The following is a 22,533-nucleotide window of genomic DNA, read 5'->3' on the forward strand; positions in this document are numbered from 1 at the left end:
GAAACTGCTTCCATTGAGAAGGTACAGATTCTTCTCGTATTTAGTCACTAACCAATACAGTAGGAAAATTATTTACATAGCATTTACACCATATGGCAATATGGTTGTAAGAGTAATATTGATGTGATTTAAAGTATATTGGAAGATGTATAAAAAGTAAGATAGATGTGATTTACAGTATATTAGAAGATGTGCATAGGCTATATGCAGATGTTAAAATCTTAGGCAATTGTATATAATGGACTCGAGCATCTGGATGTTTTGTATATTGAGGGTTCTGGAACTAGTCTTCCACAGCTACCAATGGATGACAGTATTTAATTTAAAAATATATAGGTACCACTTTTGTATGGTACCTATGGAGGCAAGAAGAGGATGTTGGATCCCCTGGAGCTGAAGTTATACACGGTTGTGGACTGTCTGACACAAATGCTTGGATTTGAACATTTGTCCTCTGGAAGAGCAGCAAGTACTCTTAACTGCTAAGCCACCTTGCTAGCTTCTATATTTACTTTTGAAGAAAGATCAATTGGCCATGTTAAGAAAGTCTCTATTCACCTGTATTTTGTTAAATTATTAAGGAGAGAATAGATCTGGGTGGTGGACGAACAGGACTTTCATCCCAGCAATCAGGGGGCACAGGCAGGAGGATCTCTGAGTTTGAGGCCAGCCTGGTCTACATGGGGAGTTCCGGGACAGCCAGGGCTACATACAAAGAAACCCTGTCTTAGAAAACCAAAACAAACAACAACAACAAAAGAATAGTAATTTCCTTCTGCTTCTGCTATACTGCTAGATTGTGTTTCTAATATTTTATTTTACTTTTTTTTCCCTTGTGTATCAGTCTACAGTTCACTTTGGTAGGGGCATCATTGGTTCTGTCAGTTATCTTGGCTTCATAAAAAGAGCTTGGAAGGTTTTGTTTATTTCTTGTGACAGTACTTTGAAATCAATATATATCCCTCACAGCAACTATGAGAAAATATTAGAAATTATTGGTTTGAGGTGTGTGTGTTTAGAGTGGGGGAGACTGGGAATTGAACCTGGGACTAAGCTAGATCCCCAGCCCATGAGCAAATATTATTGCACTTTAGTTGTAAACTAAACAAGACTTGGTATATATGTATAGTAATTAATATCTCAACTGATTTGCTAAAGAATAGACCATAGGTTTATTATTTATTATGAAGAAATATTAATATTTCTTTACAGTCATTGTTAGAATCTCTTTCTTCTGGGCTACTATTACAAATTTCCTTTAAGTATTATAAAATGCTTGGGACATCTCCAGATTTCACTCTTCCCTTTACCTGGGTCTTGATTTTAAGTAGAGATTCACAGTTGGAAAGAAAGCACACAATTCATAAGCAAATATCAAAGCAAATATTGTATGCCTTCTGTGCCTTAAGTCTTTTTCCTGATTAAGTCTGGGAATATAATCCCAAATGCTTGCATAGTGTGTGCAAGGCCCTGAGTTCAATCTCTACCACCACAAAACAATAAAAGAAGCACAAAAATAGTTCATTTGAAGTTCTAGGCCAGCCTAGGTTACATGAGACCCTACTTCTCCCCTCAACCCCCCCCAAAAAAGCAAACAAATAAACAAACAAGAATGAAGTCAAGATTTGATCCCAGCTTGACCAGGCAGACTAGCACTTCCACAGATGGAAAATGGACAAGGAATACCTGATCACGGTCAACCTCTACTGGCTCCTTCTTAATGATCCAGGTAACAGACTCTGAGAGGGGCGGAGTAGTGAGAGACCCAGAGTAGGTCCAGTAATCTGGGCAAGTAGGCATCAGACAGGAGGGGTCAAATGAGCCAAATTCCACCAGGGTGTCCTGTCCAAGAGAAGGAGTTACTGAGTTATTAATTATTGGTAAAAGTCACTCATGTATCAGAGGGTGAGGCAGTGGCTCTACTGGAGTGTCCAGGGACCAACAGTGGTCCAAAGGAAGTTAAGGGACCCCAGGCAGCTTCTGAAACAATCATCACTACTTAACACAAAATCATGCTGTGTATTTCTAAAAGTTTTCTCTGAGAAAACAGCGAAAATATTTTTTTCTTCTTCAATTTTCTTGGGGAGGGAGTATTAGGTAGTGGCTGTTCATAAACAGAGAGGCTTCACTTCAAGAGAAACTAACACAGATTTGTTCTTTTAAAACTGGTACAGAGCGGAGGGTGTAGCTCACTGGTAGACAGCTTGCCTAGCATTCTCAAAGCCTTGAGTTCCATCCCCAGCATTGCAATGAAAAAGAAAGGGAGGGAAGGAAAAGACATGAAAAAAAGGAAGTGAATGTCAGGATCCTAGACTAAGGAAAAAGAGAAAAAGAGGGAGACAGGAAATAAGGGAGAGAGGGTAATAAAAAAGACAGAGCTTTATATACTATACTGATTTCTGGGAAGCAGCCCCTCTGGGTTTCTGAATGTTGAAGAATTCATCTTAGGAGTTAGACAAAGGAGATGGGTTCTTCACTTCTTAGACACATTAAATTCATATAAAACTTTTCTCCCTGCTTACTTGTGGGAGGTAGCTAGAGAAAATAAGACTGCTCTGAGTGTTCATTCAAAGATGGAGAAGGAGCTGGTGTCAGGAACCCTGTGGATTCCTTAGTCAGCAAGTACTCAGCAAAAGCAGAAAGCCCCACTGAGGCAACTGCTCCTGTGCCCTGCAATGTATTAAGTAAGGGATAATCATTAATACACCATCATCCACAACCGGTCTCCTTCTGCAACGCTGTTGAAAGAGACCTGAATAAAGTTCATTTAATATGTCTCTCTGTTTCAAAGTGTGTTGTCTACTCCGAGATTTAAATACAAAATACACTTCAAGTGATGTAAGGGGGGAAATTACCTTGTGCTTAATTGATGGCAAAGTGTCTACCAATTTCTGTAGTTCTTTATGATGTTTACCTAGCTAAAAAAAAATAATAATAAAGAAGAAATATTACATACAATGGCCATCTCACTGTAGAAATTCAAATAGAATGTGAATCAAAATTAACCACAAACAAGCCACACAACTGAAACTAGATTTCAGATGGTAATTACAAATATTATAAACACCACTAAATTAAATTAGATTCAGAACAAAATGAACAGGCTATTTGCTGACAAGACCATTGTGCCTATAGAGAAAGGTGCCTCTTGCTCCCATTATCATTTCTTACACTGAATTTTAAGTTGATGAAACTATAAATTACCCTGTATTTTCGCTAATCCCCCTTCCCCCAAGACAGTGTCTTATCTTATACCTGGGCTGGTCTCAAACTCTTGATCCTCTTCTCTCAACCTCCCAAACAAAGCACATTTTAAGTGCTCACGTACCCCAGATGGCTTATTTCTACTTGATTTGGCTGTGTATGTTTTAGAGATTGGTTTTATTCTTTTATTTTTCTGCGTGTATGTGTGTCTGTGTGGAGATATGTGTATAGGTGGGCAGATGCTCATGGAGGTCAGAGAGGAAGCTGGAGCTGCTGAAGCTGCAGTTGCAGGCAGCTGTAGGCAGCCTGATGTTCATGCTGAGAAGTGAGTATCAGGCTTCTACAAGAGCAGCAAGCACTCCAAACTGCTGAACCATTGCTCTAGTCTCTGGACTACATTTTTATACCATTTAAAATATATTCAAAATAGTTTTTAATTGTAACCACTGTTTATTTTCACCATATATATGTAAAACATGTATATATACATACATATATGTATATACATATATACATACATATATCTAGAGAGAGAGAGAGAGAGAGAGAGAGAGAGAGTCTCATGTATTCTTGGCTTGCCTGTGTTTCCTGAGTCCTAAAATCAAAGCTGTGTGCCACCATACTTGGCCTAGTACTAATATTCTTCTTAAAATGTTAATAATATATAATAATGAATTTTCTTGTGGGGTTTTCATATATATAGATAGATATACACATTACATATATATACACACATGGAAATATCAGAAGAAAAAATATAATATACTTATTCATTCCCCACCTTCTTCCTCCTCTCTCTTATTGATCCCAATGTCCTTTTATGCATTACCCTGGCTGTTCCAGAACTCACTCTGTACACCAGGCTATCCTCAAACTATGAAATTTGCTTGCCTCTGCCTCCCAAGTGCTGGGATTAAAGGCATGTGCCACCATGCCTGGCCTAACGGTCATCTTTTTCAAAGATTTTTCGTTGTTTTAAGTGTGTGTGTGAGCGTGTATATGTGTGTGTGAGGTTAATGTGCATATGAATGAAGGCATCCTATATCCCTGGAGCTGCAGTTATAGGCAGGTAAGTTAGTGGACATAGATGCTGGCAAATGAACTGGGGTTCTCCACATGACTAGCACATGTTCTTAACCACTAAGCAATCTCTACAGATCTTTTTTTTTTAATTCTATTTTTTTTTTCAAATAAGTAACTTGTGATGTTCTATCTTTTATTTTTTAAATTTTACAATAATGTGTTTATTACTTTTTTACGTGTGTTGGTGTTTTGCCTGCATGTATATATGTGTGAGGGTTCTGATCACCTGGAATTGTAGTTACAGACAGTTGTGATTTGCCATGTGGGTGCTAGAAATTGAACCTGAGTCCTCTGAAAGAGCAGTCAGCATTCTTTACCACTGAGCCATCTCTCCAGCGCCATAAAGCTCTCTCTTTTTAGTGTAATATTCAATACATCATTTGATCTTGGTAAAGATAGTTGGTTTGTTTGTTCTTTTGTTTAAGGCAGGGTCTCTCTCTCCTAGCTGTCCTGGAACTCCTTACGTATACCAGGCTGTCCTGTAACTCACAAAGTTCTGCCTGATTCTGCCTCCCCAGTGCTGGGATTAAAAGTACACCACTGTGCCCAACTTGAATTTTTGTTTTTACCTTTAGAAACACACCTATCACAGCCAAACCATTTTCTTCCAGTGCTGCATCCTCAAAATTTTCAAATTTGACTGCATTCCAATGTACCAGGTGCAGCTGAAACAACAGTAAATATGGTTTATACATGACCATGCAAGACTGCTCCAAACTAAACTGACAGCCCCATCCAACATGTAATATTAAATCTTGTTTCATGATCCAAAATAGAGCCACTGAGAAACTCCGTGACAACCTGGTGCAAAATGGGATTGATATAAAGAATAGAAAGAAGACATTGTGGCAAGAATAGCAATATTCTTTGGAAAAGAGGGATTTGTTAGGGGAGAAAAAAAATTAAATTTACATAGTAAAGTAACTTTGCAGTGAGGGATCAACATTCCTTCATTCCCATCCTGGTTTGCATGAAATACTAATATCCTGAATCCATTTGCATCTAAAGGAGAGAGGATGTTTATATTAAGAGAAATGCATCCTCCCTGTGAAAATTAGATGGGAGCTAAAGACAAATTTCCTCTTGGAGGGATGATCACTTAAAATGTTTTCATTTTTGGCATCACATTTAAAACTAAATTAAGGGAAAAGTTGCAAGAAGAAATTTCATTTGCAAGAAGAAATTCTATCTCCTTGTGCTCTGCTTCCATTTCCATATCAATCATTCCTCACCAACTATTCTCAAGCCACAGCTTTATCATCACCTAGCCTCCCAAATGATCTACTTCACAGTCCTAGTTAGCTTTCCCTTCGCCTGAGGAGCCCAACTGCAAGTTCTGGTGTTTTGTCATTTTGCTCTCTCTTCTGCCACAACCTTCTCCTAGGCTCACACTATTTCCACTTGGATTAACCCAGCCTTACAGCTTTACAGTAGCTGATGGCTTTAGAAATGATTGCACTTAGGTCAGAATTCAGGAAAAAAGAAACTAGTTCTAATTTCTAAAATATTTATTTGTTTTATTTTATGTAGATCGGTGCTGGGAACAGAACGCAGGTCCTCTGTAAGAGCAGTAAGTGCTCTTAACTGCTGACTGATCTCTCCAGCCCCAGAACTTTTTTTTTTTATCATCTTATGGTTTATGTTATGTGTGATATTTAGAATGAATATAAGTTTAACATGTCGAAGATGTCCCTGAACAAGCTAAGTAGGATGTAAAGCATCATCTGAGACTTCTTGATCATTTACTTGAACTAGAAACTTCATAACTATCGCCACATTTACACACCATTGCTCTTTTGAACTTTTTTTTTAAACATACCTCTGCTGTTCAATCCAGGTGTGAACACCTTTAATCCCAGCACTTGGGAGGTAAAGGCAGGAGGATCTCTGTGAGTTCAAAGCCAACATGGTCTACATAGTGAATTCCAGGACAACCAAGACTACAGAAAGACCCTGTCTCAAAAAAAAAAAAAAAAAAAAAAAAAAAGAGAGAAAGAAAAAAGAAAAGAAAGAAAAAGAATGAAAGGAAAAGAAACCTACCTCTGCTGGGTAGCATTTGCTGTCCACGGTATGCTCAGAGCCCCAAGCATCAATGGCCCCCCAGTGAAAATGAAACTGCTTCAGTCTGTAGTTGTGTTCCAGGGGTCCTCCCTCAATCACTGAAATGACACATCCAGCAATTCAGGGAATGGGGGAAAAGGTGGGCCTTGTCTTTGAATCATTTGGAGTATGTAATATCACATAGAAGTGTTTATTAGACTGATTACCACAAAGTAAATACATGTAGAAAGTTATAGCCAAATTATATCAAGATTGAATCACATACCAAGCCACAAGCAAAAGTTAAATGATAGATTTCAGCTTATTTTAATTTATCAATTAGACACAAGGTCTCATGTATCCCAGGCTGGCCCTCCAACTCACTCTATAGCCAGGATGACCTTGAACCTGATCTTCAGACATCCACCTCCCAAGTGCTATGATTACTGCTTGATTTATTTTTGCTTTTGTAGTGACTGGGTCCAGTTTTCCATTTCTCTTGGTGTATTTATTTGCAAATTTCTCTTGGTGTATTTATCAAATTTAACTGGATAAAATTAAACTATGCAGACAAAAGATGTAAAATTTCTAAAATTTCATTTAGGCTCACCTTCCCTCAAATTTGGAACTACCCTGCCTCAGCCTCCGGAGTGCTAGCTTTAAAGGTATACATTCATTCTCCTTCTTGAATACATACATTTATTTGAGTGTATGTATGTGTGTGCCAGGCACCATCAGACATGGCAGCAAGCATCTTTATCTGCTGAGCCATCTCACCATCCCCCATTCTTTTTCTTTATTTATACACTGACAGCTTTCTTTTCAACTTTTGAGGTCGAGACAGGGTCTTATTATGTTGCTCTGGGTGGCCTGGAACTTGTTCAGACTCACAAAGATCCACCTGCCTCTGCCTCCTGAGTGTTTGCATTAACGGTGCACACTGCCATATCTGGCTCTTTTCAACTCTGGAGTTCTTTTTGTTCATCGGGTTTTTAAGATTAAAAACTTGTTTCACGTGGATGGGTGTTTTGCTTGCACATTTGTCTGTAAACCACTCATGTGCCTGGAGGCCAGAAGCGGGAATCAGATCCCTTAAAACTGGAGTTACAGATGGTTGTGAGCCATCATATGGATGCTAGGAATCAAAAGGTCTTCTAGAAGCACAGTAGTGCTCTTAGCTGCTGAGCCATCTCTTAAGGCTCCTCTTGTCAAGTTTTGAACATACTAGTGTTTCTTTCACTTTTGTGGAAATGGAATAGAAAGTTTGCAAGTCAAAAATTATCACCAGAGATAATGTGCCCCAACATTACACATTTTCAGTTAGACAAGTTACATTTTCAAGATCTATTGCACAGCGTGGTGACCATAGTGAATAATAGTATCTATTCTAAATGTTCTAAAACAATTTATTTTAAATGTTCTCACTATAAATAGATGGTATATGAGGTGAAGGATATTTTAACTAGCTTGAGACTATCATTCAGCAGTGTCCATATAAAAAAAAAAATCACAGTTTCCCATCATTGTACATACAGCTATTGCCAATAAATGACAATTATCACCCAATTCCCTTCAGACAGAATAGATATTATGAACCATCACATAGTTTACCACTGGCTTTAGTGATGAATAATAAACAAAAGGTATTTTGTTTAAAGTATTCTTTGACACCAGTGAAATCAGTACAGTATAAGAATATTTAGGAGGAAAAAAAACGTTTAGAAGTTAGGCCCGCTGGTTGTGGCTTCGTATGCCTTTAATCCCGGCACTCTAGAGGCTGAAGCAGGCAGATATCTGTGAGTATGAGACCAGCCTGGTCTATAAAGCACCTTTTAGACCAGTCAAGTCTATATGGTAAGACCTGGTCTCTCAAGAAGGAAAAAAAAAATGTCACTTCTTCCTTCAGCTTTGAGCTGTGCTGATCCCTGTCCTCAACTGTGTTAAAGCATAGCAGCTCCTCATTTCTTCCATCTTGTCAGAAGTACATGGTCAAACCAATTGAGCAGCACTACAAGCATCCAGTTCATGCATAATAATGAGTTTACTGTGTCATCAGTTGCAACTTATGTGCACAAATGATGGAGTCTGGCGACCCCGAGGACCAAACATTCCCATGTATCATGCAATGGTTAGCTCTGTATCTGACTGGCCTCTCATGTTTTCTCACATAATTTCTTCTTCAAAAAATGGTTTTGCCAGATGTGGTGGCACATGCCTTTAATCCTAGCACTCAGGAGGCAGAGGCAGGTGGATCTCTGTGAGCCTACATAGTAAAACCCCATCTGAAAAAAAGGGCCAGGTGGGCCAAAAGACATTTTCATTAAGAGGTAGGTAAAGTCATGAAGGATGAGTTTTCTTTGGAGGTCAGGGATGATGTGGAGTCAATGACCAAATCATTAATAATATGAGCACAATACTACAATGAACTGAAATAAAAAAGTCCCTCCCCCTGAAAAAAATTAAAAGAAAATAGGGTTTCATGTTGTAGAGCTATCTTAAGTCACTATGTAGCAGAGGATGACCTTAAGCTTCTGATTCTCTTGCCTCTACCTCCCAAGTGCTGAGATTACCCATTGGTACCACCAGGCCCTTTTTTTGTGGTGCTTATGCTAGAACCCAGGGCTTTGTTCATGCTAGGTAAGCATTCTACCAATGTACCACACGCCCAGCCCCATTTTCTCTAAAGCTCTAAACTGTGAAGATGGTTTTGTCAAATTTGATCTTTTGAATAAAACCAAAGGTCTAGGCCCAAATGACCAGTGAAGAGGAAGGGGCCAGTTTTTCCTCTTCTTAACCTAGGACAACACTGAAAATATATTCTGGAACTTGATTATATGTTTCCTCCAAAGATGATGAGCAAAATAGAGAGATGTCACCAATTTAGTGGCTATGAGAGGAATGAAGAGCAGAATTGGTCTTAGTATGTTTCAATTCACCACATCAACCTTGGGGTTCCACATGTACATGTGCTACCACGAATATTAAAAAACAAAACAAAACACATGCATACCATACATAAATGAAAAATGGAAAGAGGAAAAATGTTAAAGCTGGACCATTTCAGCGAAAATACACATTTTCAACCTGCTTCACATCAGTGAGACTCCCCTGGCCATGACGGGTATACAGTCTCACTGGGCAGCAGACTAGGTAGATGAAAAAGCCACCCCCTTGAAGGAGACCCACACACTCTCTACTGCTGCTGTTTCTCTCCAACTCTGCCAGCCTCGCGAATTCTCACTGGCTCCCTGAACTGTAGCTACAACCACATTTGTGGTCCCTGGGCCCAAAGTAGTTAGAGGGCCAGCATTGGCTCTAGCACTTACTAAGTTACAAAATCTTTAGTGTGTGTTTAGTATCATATCTATGTAAACTATATAATTGGGAGAAGCAAGGCAGAGACGTGTTATAACACATATTATGGTTGAGAGGATGGACTCTGAAGGAAAAGAACCTTGGTTTGAACCAGTTGGATACCCATCATTGAGTCCAGCTAGGAGTTAGATATGAGGCAATTAAGCAAACAGCAGTTGTATGTTGGGAGTTGTGTCTCTTGGTGAGGGAGGGAGGTGAGACCAGAGGAAACCAATGAACTGAAACTGTACACTCAGAGCTTAGCACTCTATGGTTCTGAATGCCCCTTTGTAGCTTAATCATCATTGAAGCTACAGTTAGGTTTGTCCCCATGCATCAGAAACCCAGGCCATAGGGAACAACAGGACTGGCTTCCATCCTGCTTGCTTGCTTGCTTGCTTGCTTGCTTGCTTGCAAAGCCTGATGAACTTCCTCTGTTGCCAAACATGCTCACCAGCAAAGAGTCTTCTTACAAGTTCCAGGCTTCATATAGTATCACTTGTACTGTGGGTTTTTAGAAAAAAGATTTATTTTTATGTATATGAGTGTTGTGCCTGCTTGTATATATGTACACAACATGTGTGCCTGCTGCGGAGGCAGCATGTGGAGTTCAGAAGAGGGTGTCAGATCCCTTGGAATTGGAGTTATGCATGGTTGTGAACCAACATGTAGGTGCTGGGAACTGAACCCAGGTCCTCTGGAAGAGCAATGAGCACTGTTGATCACTGGGCTATAGCTCCAAGCCATACAATTGTGATTTTTGACACTCTTTTTAAGAGGATCATTGGAAGAAATGATGTTGCTGTAAGGCTTCTCCTTGGTTCTTGCCTTTGCAAAGGAAAGAATTTGTGTGAGATGCAGAAGCTTATTTAAGCAAAGCAAATCGTACACTCAGAAGACACTGGGGCAAGTCAAGATGGACTAAAGGTTAGGTACCAGCATTAGTCTACAAATTGAGCCCAGGACAGCTAAGCCTACACAGAGAAACCCTGTCTCAAAAAAAAAAAAAAAAAGCAGCTGCCCTTCTTGCAGAGGACTCAAGTATGGTTTCTAGCACATACATGGGGTGACTCACAACCACCTGTATGTAACTCCAGCCCTACTAAATCTGATTCCCTCTTTGGGCATGAGAGGGCACCCAAACAAATATAGCATGCAAACCCATCTACACATAAATAAAAATAATAAAAAGAAAATATTTAAAAAGTCTTAAATGTGCTTATTGATTTATTTTTGTCTGTTTAACAATGTTTGTTAATGATGGGATTACCACATACAGCTTTAGGCACCATTCACCATGGCCAGCGAAACAACAACAACAACAAATGTTACCAGATATGGAGTTTATTAAAAGACATTTTTAACATATTTAAATTTTTTATTATTGTCATTTTTATAATTTATTCACTTTGTATCCCAGCTGTGGTCCCCTCCCTCATCTCCTCCCAATCCCACCCTCCCTCCTTCTTCTTCCCTATGCCTCTCCCCTAGTCCACTGACAGGTGAGGTCCTCCTCCCCTTCTATTTGAACCTAGCCTATCAGGTCTAATCAGGACTGGTTACATTGTCTTCCTCTGTGGCCTGGCAAGACTGCACCTCCTGCCCGCCAGGGGAGGAGATCAGAGAGCCTGTCATCACTGAGTTCATGTCAGAGAAAGCCCCTGCTCCCCTTACTAGGAACCCACTTGGAGACTGAGTCTATGGGCTACATCTGAGCCAGGGGTTTAGATCCTCTCCATGAATTGTCCTTGGTTGGGATATCAGTCTCTGCAGGGCCCCCAAGGCTCAGTTTTATTGGCTCTGTTGCTCTCCTTGTGGAGCTCCTGTCCCCTCCATGTCTTTCTCTCTTCCCCTTCTTTCATAAGATTACCTATACTCTAACCAAAGTTTGGCTATGAGTCTCAGCCTCTACTTCAAATTCTCGATCAGTAGTCTTTCAGAGGCCGACTATGGTAGGCTCCTGTTCTGTTCCCTGTCTTCTGCTTTCAATGTCTACCACATTTGTCCTTCTGAATGAGGACTGAACATCTTCCCTAGGGTCTTCCTTGTTGTTTAGCTTCTTTAAGAAGTTGAACACCAACAAACCAACTAATCCAATTAAAAAATGGGGTATAACACTAAACAGAGAATTCTCAATAAAGCAATATCAAATGGCAGAGAAACAGTTAAAGAAATGTTCAACATCCTTAGTCATCAGGGAAATGCAAATCAAAACAACCCTGAGATTTCACCTTACACCCATCAAAATAGCTAAGATAAAAAACTCAAGTGACAGCACATGCTGGAGAGGATGTGGAGAAAGGGGAACCCTCCTGCATTGCTGGTGGGAATGGAAACTTGTATAACCACTCTGGAAATCAATCCGGTGCTTTCTCAGAAAATTGAGAATGGTGCTACCTCAAGATCCAGCTATACCACCACTCCTAGGCATATATCCAAACTATGCTCAACTATACAACAAGGACATCTGCTCAACCATGTTTGTAGCAGCTTTATTTGTAATAGTCAGGACCTGGAAAAAACCCAGATGTCCCTCAATGGAAGAATTAATACAGAAATTGTGGTATATTTGCGCAATGGAACACTACTCAGAAACTAAAAACAAGGAAATCATGAAATTTGCAGGCAAATGTTGGGAACTAGAAAAGATCATCTTGAGTGAGGTAACCCAGAAACAGAAAGACACACAGGGTATATACTCACTCAGAAGTGGATATTAGCCATATAATATAGGATAAACATATTAACATCTATACTCCTAAAGAAGCTAAACAACATTTTACCATATTTTTGAGACAGGGTCTCACTACATAGTCCTGGCTGTCATGAAACTCACTCTGTAAACCAGGCTGGCCTCAAACTGACAGAGATTCGCTGCCTCTGCCTCTCAAGTACTGGGACTAAAGGCATGTGCCACAACCCCCGGTATAATATAGATTTTTAAGTATAGGAGTTAAAAAATAAAATAAAAGGAAAGACCTAGACAAATCCAAGTATAGGTCTGAGTTTCCTGTTTCTAATTTTCATGTGTGTATGGTATACATATTTTTTGTATATTTATGGTAGCAGATGTACATGTGGAACCCCAAGGTTGATGTCAAGGGTCATCTTCAATTGTTTTTCCTCTCTATTGTTCTCTCAATCAAAACCAGAGCTCGCTAATAATAGGACCTTACTTCTATGAATATGTCACCCACCTCATAAATATTGGCAACTTCTGCCTTGATACCCAGTCACCCATCCCTGGGTATTTGCAGCATTGTATGATCACCTCCCTTGAGTGTGACCTCCCAGTTTGTTTCTAAAGTGAGGAAGTAACGGGATTTCTCTTTGGGATTTGGTTATAAAGAACACTGTCATCCTGCTTGCCCTCTCTGACTTTTCTCACACGCTTGTTTGCAAACCTTGATGAAGCCTGCTGTTGGGTGGTAAGTGGTCCTATGAGCAAGTCTTCAGGACAAGAAAAAGGACATGGCTTCTAGCTATTGCCATTTGTGTGAGTTTGCAAAAGAACCTTTTGCCTAAGGAACCTTGAGATGAAACCCCAAACATGATGATGCTTGTTCACAACCCTGTAAGAAAATTCAATGTAGAGCACCCACCTAAGCTGTGTCCAGATTTTCAGTGTATGTGCATGGTCTGTACAAGTTTCCCTAAACCAGTCCTGCTACACCTCTGAGCTTGCCCGATGCCACCTCCTTCTTACAACTGACACACAGTACAAACCTCACACAACTTCTCACCTCTGTTAACATGTAGATCTCCTATGTCTCCCCTCTGCCAGGAAGTCTTTTCCTCTGCCTCATGTACATACCACTATCACAGCTCTTCCTACGCTACAGTAACAGCACCTCTTCTAAGGTCTGTCTCCACCGTACTACACACTCCTTAAAAGCAGGGGTCACACCCCCTTCCTGTTTCTCTTTTGAGTGCCTTCCATAACTTTGACCCTATGCTGAAGCCCTGATAAGAGAGGAGTCATTCTCAAGATACTTGCGAACCCCTTCAGTTAGAGAAAAAGAACTCTGGGAGACCTGGAATGGGATCTTATTACCCTCCCCCAACACACACCCTCTTGTATAAAAACTATCTCTGTAGCCTCTTCAACAAATGGGTCTGGGAAAATATTCACATGTAGAAGAATGAGAGTTGATCCCTTTTACTCTGTATTAACATCAACACCACAGAAGACATGGGGATGTATGTCTGTAATCCTGGCATTCAAGAGGTGGAAGCAGAAGAATCAGCAATTCAAGGCTACATGAGACCTCCACCTCAAACAAATAAGCACTCTTGCCTCACAAATCAACTCCAAATGGATCAAAGAAAGTAATATAGAACCTAAAGGGGCTGGAGAGGTGGGTTCAGGTGGTTAAGAGCACTGATTGCTCTTCCAGAAGACCAAGGTTTGAAGCTCAGCACCTACATGTTAGTTCACAACCATCTGTAACTCCACTTCCAGGAGATCTGATGTCCTCTTTTGACCTATACAGGTACTGAACATATGTAATGCAGAGACATACTCATAGGATAAACAGCCATACACATAAAATAAAAAAATTTTTAATTAAAAACTCCTTGACCTGTATGTGTATGTGTGTGTATATACATATATGTATGTGTGTGTATGCTTTCAACCAGAAAAAGTAAGACAATTATATCTTTTGCTGGAAAGTAAATGGATATAAATCTTGAAATAAGCCAGACTCAAAAAGACAAGTAATCATGTTTTCTCTCACTTGTGGATACTATTTTTATAGATATGTAAAACCATATGCATATATATATACACACACATATATATGTAAAGCACAAAGGAAAGTAGGGTAATGAAGAAAAGTAGCGGGAATAGGATAAAAGATAGGATGTGGGGATCACTATCCTTAAAATGCAAGATGCACTTTAAAGTTATCTTTACGAAACTGAATGTTCAGTCCAATGACGAAACAAGAATTAAAAGAAAAATGTCTGTCAAACAGAGATTGGTGGCAACCTGGGGCCCTCAGTTCAACCCCTCTCCTGCCTCTCCGAGTAAAAGATCAGTCTCTTTTGTCATCCCAGATTTTAGAATCGTCTTCTTTCATGTTTTTCTTGGCCCATCTGATTGAACCTTTGTCAATTTTGTTGCTCCTTCCAAAGAACCACTTTTTCATCCCATTGATTTCTACTCAGCTTATTATCATGTCTTTCTTTCTTTCTTTGAGTTTAATATCTTCTTCTGTCACAATTTCTTGGGGTATAAAGCTAGGCTTAGTGATAGAACAATGCTCTTTTGTGTTATTGGTCCTTTTCACCGATGAATTTCCTTCCAAACACTCATTTAGCTGCATCCTCTAAGGTCTGGCAAGATATTTTCTGCCACATATGTTCCCTGGTTCCTTTTCCTTCACTTTATCCCAGATCTTTTTTTTTCCCAGATCTTACAATATTCTCTGCAGCATCATTTCTTGGGGCATGTTCATTTTGTACTGTATTTTGAAACTGATAAATTAAATTCCCCCCCAGAACAGTTTTCTTGTTTTTCTTCATTTCTGGGATGTCTTTGCTTTCTTTTATTACTTTCTTTACTTTTAATGTTTAGTTGCTCTATTTTTGCCCCTCTTTGAGTGCTATGATTTTTTTTTGAAATAGGATGAAGAAATAATAGTAAAGAACAAGCAGGAATTAAGAGGCAGTCAGTCACTGAAAGGAAAAAAGAGGGAGATAGAAAGTTAGGTACTTATTAGAGATGGTTTTCTCTAGCAAATAATAATTGAACACTATAAAAATGTCATTTTTAGTCCTTTCCAAGAAAGAGAAAAATAAGTAACTGTTTTAGAAATTTTCTCCATTTTTATTAAAACAAATATGACAAAACAGTATAACTGACTCTGAGAGATTGACTCACTCAGGGAAACCAGAGCAGAGGGATTTTAGTTAGATGGCTCTATAGTACCTAAATATTTACTGTGATGAAAATCTGAGTCAGTTGTTTTCCATCTGAGATTACCCATGCACATGAATAGAATAAGCCTTTTAAATCTACAGTTCAAAAGAAAAAGACAAGCTAACTTAAAAAGAAAAAAACAAAAAAACAACCTGGAAGCCAGGTTGTTGCATAACTGCAAATAACAGCACTTGAGAGGCAAAGGTTGGAGGATTAGGAGTTCAAGGTTATCCTTGGCTACACAGAAAGTTGGAGGTTAGCCTCCGTCCGATACATGAGATCCAGTCTCAAAAAATAAATAAATTAATAAATAAAACAAAACAAAACCACAGCTATTTAACTCTGAATACTCTTGGCCTTAACTCTTTCGGCCAAGGAAAACCATTGAACAGCTTCCTAAAAATTCCCAACTCAACACAGCAATGATAATTGAACACATACTAAGTCTATCAAGAGCTTTCAAAGCTGACCAACACCCTAGGATCTTCAGAAGAAAAGAAAGATTACCAGATAAGATTATTCCGTCATATTGACATGACAGAGCTCCGAAGGGAGTTTGGGGTGTATCCAGAGTGAATGTGTGAGGGTAGGTACTCACAGCTAGATCTGCCCATTCATTTAACAGGAATGGTAGTAGAGTTCCAGCATAGTCGTGGAGAATGTAGGGATTTAGTTTGCTGTTTGAAATTTTCTATAATTCTTACACATGGGGTAATACGAGCTTCCAGTTGAAGTGGGAACAGACTCTACAATTTTGGGAAAATTGTGGGGGAAAAAATGTCCCTGAAAAGGAGAAAATTCCTTCTTAGTTTGAGACATGTTAAGTAACACATTCAAAGTTTGGGGGACTGTGTCATACTATAAACAACAAAGCAGAGCAGGGTGGAAAGATGGCTCAGTGAGTAAGAATATTTGTTGTATAAGTATTATGACCTGGGTTTTAAGCCCCAGCATCCATGCAAACACTAGGCATGCTTTTAACATCAGCATTGGAAGACAGAAAAAAGATCCCAACAGCCATTTAACCCAAATGAAAGCATTGGGTTCAGTGAGAGACCCTCATCTGCAGGAAATAAAGTGGCTAGTGATAGAAGAAGATAGCTGACATCCTTTTTGGCCTCTGCATGCACGTGCATGGGTATACATACCTGCATATACTATACTTACCTATATATATACTTACATATATACTTACATATCTATATATAATACACATACCTACATATACTACACACACAAGCATACATACACATAGGACAAAGAAGAGAAGTGAATGGAGGATGTGGAGACATTTTAGTTCAAAAAGACAGGTTTGAATACTTCCTGAATCATAGCACAGAAGGATGCTAGAAGGAAGATAACTAGAGAGAGAGAGAGAGAGGAGAGAGAGGGGGGAAAGGAGGAAAGGAAGGGGGGAGAGAGACAGACAGAGACAGAAAATTCACTGGAAGAGTGGTCTGTTTGCAGTCCAGGGGGCCAAAGAGGCCAGAGCACCATATTTAAGCACCAAAGAATTACAGGAAAATATAAATAAAACAAAGAAAGAGCTGAAATTTCCAGATCAGTTAAATATGCCTGTGCTTTTAAGTTACACATCTTTAACTAATACGCACATTACCTTCACTGTTAAAACTCACCTCATATTCATGAGAGAAAGCCATTTTCTTTGAGCTCAGTTCTAATGGTATCCGAGGCCTGCTAATCTTCAGGAATGGTATCCTGTGCATGGTAGGACTGTGAGCACCATCCCTGGCTCTAAATCACTAAATGCTACGTGTGTTCCCATTCCCCAGTAATTGAAATACAAAAAAAAAAAGCCTACAGAATTTCTGAAGAATCCCCAGTCCAGGGACCAGGAGAGGAGTGGCAGAATAAGAGGATAATGTCAAAACTGTCCCTGATTAGCTATACTATTTTGAGTAATAGTTGTATCCGAGTAATAACTATTGGACATCATCAAATTCAGTGTTTTCCTGTTGATTTGTTTCGCTTGAGATAGGATCTTACCATGCAGTCACGGCTAGCCTGGACCTCACTATGTAGACCAGACTGACCTTGAACTCACAGAGATCCACCTGCTTCTGTTTCCACACCTAGGAAAACTATGTAACACTCTTTAAAAAAACTAGCATAACTTAAGTTTCTTATTTCTCTATATCTGACTCATCTTAACTAGTTAAGGCTATAATCTAGCATACACATAAATATTATTTTGCCCCGTTTCAGGTGTATTGCAATCTGGTAAGCTAAATGTGATTAATAATCTTTCTGTGTAATATGATGACTCATTTAAAGTCAGCAAGCAGAGGAAACTTTGTACATATTAAATAAATACATATAAAATAAATTTCTAGCAAAGTTAAAGTTCACACATTCTCTTCCATACTGATTATTTGTAAGCAATAAAATATGACTTATATTAGATGGAAGAAAATGGTCATAAAACATTTTTATATATTCAAAAAATAAAAACAGTGAGTTTCATGTCACCATTAATAAAGAGGTCTCTAGTACAATAGAGACCCTCTGATGTGTCATATTTTGATATAACATAGTTATTTTTATTATACAAATGAATACCAGCTCTTGCTTTTACCTGACTTATCTGTAGAATCTTCAAATTCCACAAGGAAAGAGTACCCATTATTCCAGATGTGGAGGCAGGTGGCCGGGTCATATGAGATGGTGAGTGGTTTTAAGTCAGGGTCATAAACACTGTCCCTCCATCGGATGTTGATGGGTGACTGACGATCACCCGCAGGAACAAGGTTCAAGTTCTCCCAGAGTGGCGGTACTAGGAGAGAGCAAACCCAGGCAGTTAAAAACAACCACTACCTAGCATAGCACCACACACAGGACCATCTCATTTTGGAAGAACCCAAGGAGTGCAAAGACATCTTGCAGTCTCAAAAGTCAACTATTTGGGGCCTTAATGAACTGTATAAAGCAGATTAGGGCAGGCCAGAGAGCACCTTGTGGAGGAGTCTTTGTTCTGTCATCTCATAAAACCAACCCTTCTAAGCCTGTCTGTTAATGTGATCTGAAGTCATTGCTGCCAGTTCTATGGAATCAGCAAAATACATGGAGATTAAAGTGTAGAAACAGTTTTCACAAATGGTGCTCTTTGTTTCATTGCAATGTTTTGAACACCAACCATCTAAACTGTTTTCAAATACAAAATCAAGTAAACTTTCAATAACAGACTTTATCTTAACAAAAGAACAAGAGTGAGAACTGTTGGAAAACAAACTTTAATTCAGTATTGTCAGATTTCAGTTGCTTGACTGGTACATAAAAAAAAAATAATTGTGCTACATAAGTGTGTGTGCCAGGTCACTAAACAATTGTGAGGACTAAGCAGTCACCCTCTAAGGCCTGGATAGACACCAGCATTGCTGAAGTTCCTCAAGTTCACAATTTGTCACAAGACTGAAGACATGATCTCTTAAGGTATGCAAATGCAGTTTGTCCAAAACACATACTGACTAAACGGTTTGTGCTGGTCCTTCTTCCATAGAGCGAAAACCAGGTCTTTGCAGCAATAAATATCAGCAGACTTCCTGATGACAGCACAGAGAGATCTGCTGAGCCACACAGAAATGATGAGCAGAACCCACATCTATCAGTTTTGGGTGGTCTTCCTGGTCCAACTTGATGGCAGCATGTAGAAGAATCTAAGTAGATTCTTTCTTTTTTTTTGGGGGGGGAGTGGGGCTCAAGAAAGGGTTTCACTGTGCAATAGCCCTAGCTGACCTGGAACTCACTCTGTAGACCAGGCTGGATTTGAACTCACAGAGTGCCACCACCACCTAGCACGTAAGTAGATCCATATTTATCACTGGAAAATCAAGTCCAAATGTATCGAAGACTTCAACATAAAACCAAATACACTGAACCTTATAAAAGAGAAAATGGAGAATGGCCCTGAACACATTGGCACAGGAAACAACTTCCTGAACATAACAGCAACAGCTCAGGTGTTAAAATCAACAATTAATAAATGGGACCTCATGAAACTGAAAAGCTTCTGTAAGGCAAGGACACTGTCAGCTGAACAAAGCAACAGCTTCAAGATGGAAAAAGATCTTCACCAACCCTACATTCAACAGAGTGCTAATATCCAAAATGTTTAAAGAACTCAAGATACTAAACACCAACAAACCAAACAACCCAATTAAAAATGGGATACAGAGCTAAACAGAGAATTAACAGAGGAATCTCAAATGGTGGAGAAGCACTCAAAGAAATGCTCAACGTCCTTAGTCTTCAGGGAAATGTAAATCCAAATGACTCTGAGATTCCATCTTACACTTGTTAGAATGGCTAAGATGAATAAATCAAGTGATAATTCATGCTGGCAAGGATGCAGAGCGAGGGGAACATTGTTAGTGGAAGTCAGAGTGGCAGTTCCTCAGAAAATTGGGAAGTGATCTACCTCAAGATCTGGCTAAACCCAAAGGATGCTACATCCTACCACAGAGACACTTTCTGCTCTATTCCTAATATCCAGAAACAGTAAACACCTAGATGTCACTCAACAGAAGAATGGATAAAGAAAATGGGATACATTTACACAATGGATTATTATTCATCTGTTTAAAAGAAAAAGAAATCATGAAGTAAATGGAACTAGAAAAAATTATCCTGAATGAGGCAATCAAAACACAGAAAGACAAGTATGGTATGTATTTGCTTATATGTGAATATTGGCTGTTAAGTCAATGATAAGCAGGCTACAATCCATAGAACCACATAGGTTATGGACTTAGAAGGACAAATAGATCTCCCTAGGAAAAGGTAATAGAATAGATAGTTATAAACGGAGGCTGGAACAAGAGGATTAAGTGGGGAGGAGATAGGAAAATAGGAACGAGGAAGGAAATATAGGGAGAAACAGCTAAAATTAAGGGTCATTTGTGTGGTTGTATGGAAACCTAATACAGTAGAAGCTTTTGAAATATATACATATTTGGAGGTGATCTAAATGATATCACCATAAATGGGGGAAACAGAGACCCAACTGGACATTTCTTGTCACCAAATGAAGCTTCCAGTACTGGGAATTGGTTACATAATTGAGGTGTTGGCCAAATCTTTATATATAATATATGTGTATGTGTGTGTGTATACATACACATTTTGTTTCCTTTTTTAACCTATAGGTCCTTTGAATATATATTATGGCTTAGAGTTTATTGTTTTTATGGGAATTCTGAGTGTGTGAATGGGTGGGTCTCTGAATATATATCTGTTTCTTGTGCCTTTTCTTGGACTATTTTCCTTCTGTTTGTTTGTTTTGTCCTATTCCAATGTGTTAGCTTCAACATCATATCATATCATATCATATCATATCATAATCCCTTAGAAGCCTGTTTTTTTTTTTTTTTTTGTTTTGTTTTTTTTTTCTAGCCTGATCCACATAGTGAGTTCCAGGACAGCCAGGACAATATAGAAAAACCCTCAAAAAAAAAAAAAAAAACTATCCCCGCCCCTTTCCAGCTACAACACTCAGGAGAGTGGGCCCTGTACCTCTCCTGGACAGCACAGCAGAGCTGATCCTGGTGGTGGGTGCGTGTGGGTGAGTGAGCCCACCCAGAGGACAAGAGTGTGGGAGAGCTGGCCTGCCACTGTCTGCTATGAGGTAGCACGGTGTGTGGGGGGGGTGATGAACCCACCCCTGTTGCTTCTGACCACCTGTAGCAGTGTGGTGAGCTAGTCCTGGGCTCATGAGTGCAGGTGAGATGGTCCTGTTGTTAATGCGCAGCAGCACTCAGGAGAGGTGACCCTGAACCTTCCCTGGGCAGCACAGTAGCGCTGGCTCTGGTGAAGGGGGCTCAGAAGAGCCAGCCCTGAGGGCGAGAATGCCACTAGTCTGCTGTTAGGTGGAGTGGTTGTGGGGTAGTGCCCTCCTCCCTTGTTACCTGCAATAGTTGGAAGGGATTGACCCCAGGTCATAAGAGTGGGAGACCTAGCCCTGCCTGGCTGTAGCACTCAGGAGAGCAAGAACGGTACCCTGCAGGCAAAGGCACTGATGAGCCAGCCCCCAGGGTGTAAGAGTGGGAGACCTTGTCCAGCCCCCTGCAGGCAGCAGCACTTGGGAGGATGTGTCCCCACATCTTGACTGGGCAGCACAGTGGAGTTGGTCCCGAAGGCCTGGGTGTGGGTGAGCCAGCCCTGAGAGCATGAGAGAAGGGAGAGCTGACCCTCTTATTGGCATTGGGTGGCCTAGCCAAGAGCTGTGCTGGAGAGCTCTCATCCTGGTGATGCTGATAAGGGAAAGTGTGCTAACCAGCTCAGCTACCACTTAGGCCCAGATCCAGGACTCTGATTTGGCCCACCCCAAAATCTCTATCATCTGTGAATGGTTGGGATATGTAAAAGGGCCATTCTTGCTGGCCCAAAGCTACAGGATCTCCATGACATGGGATAACTGGGAGCAGTCCCAGTGAGGATCCACTATTGATGGTGTCACAGAAACCAGAGATCTCAAACCAGACCAATGACTCATTGCAAATGGACATTTGCAAGAGAATATACTGTGTGACACACTGTGACATACTACAGTTTCCATGGTGAGGTGTGTTCCATGCTTTTGTTGTTTGTTTGCATGTGTTTCTTGGAGGGGGGGGAGGTTGAAAGAGTAAAGAGTAGATATAAGGAGACAGGGGAAGAAAGGATGAGTAGGACTGCAGTGCATGATTTAAAACTCAGAAAGAATCAATTAAAAGTTAAAAAGAAAATCCTGGTCATGATAGCACACACCTTTAATCCCAGTTCTTGCTGGAGGTAGAGGAAGTCATATTTCTGAGTTCAAGACCAGTCTAGTCTATGCAGGGAGTCCCAGGACAGCCAGGGATATATGTATTTATATGTGTACACACACACACACACACACACACACACACACACACACACACACACACACA

General features: G+C 39.9%; 1 protein-coding gene across 1 annotated transcript in view; it reads right to left on the reverse strand.

Annotated features, from left to right (window-relative positions):
- Positions 1-22,533, reverse strand: part of Ca5b (carbonic anhydrase 5B) — a 60,525-nt gene that overhangs the window by 11,983 nt on the left and 26,009 nt on the right. Inside the window, exons 3-7 of the mRNA XM_055615742.1 lie at positions 18,204-18,401; positions 6,328-6,446; positions 4,857-4,952; positions 2,856-2,918; positions 1,687-1,842 (exon numbers count right to left, since the gene is read on the reverse strand). Coding sequence (XP_055471717.1) covers positions 1,687-1,842; positions 2,856-2,918; positions 4,857-4,952; positions 6,328-6,446; positions 18,204-18,401 — 632 coding nt within the window. The remainder of the gene's footprint in view (positions 1-1,686; positions 1,843-2,855; positions 2,919-4,856; positions 4,953-6,327; positions 6,447-18,203; positions 18,402-22,533) is intronic.

The sequence above is a fragment of the Psammomys obesus genome, unplaced genomic scaffold, assembly GCF_907164565.1.
Source record: "Psammomys obesus unplaced genomic scaffold, mPsaObe1.curated_primary_1811, whole genome shotgun sequence".
Classification (NCBI taxonomy): Eukaryota; Metazoa; Chordata; class Mammalia; order Rodentia; family Muridae; genus Psammomys; species Psammomys obesus.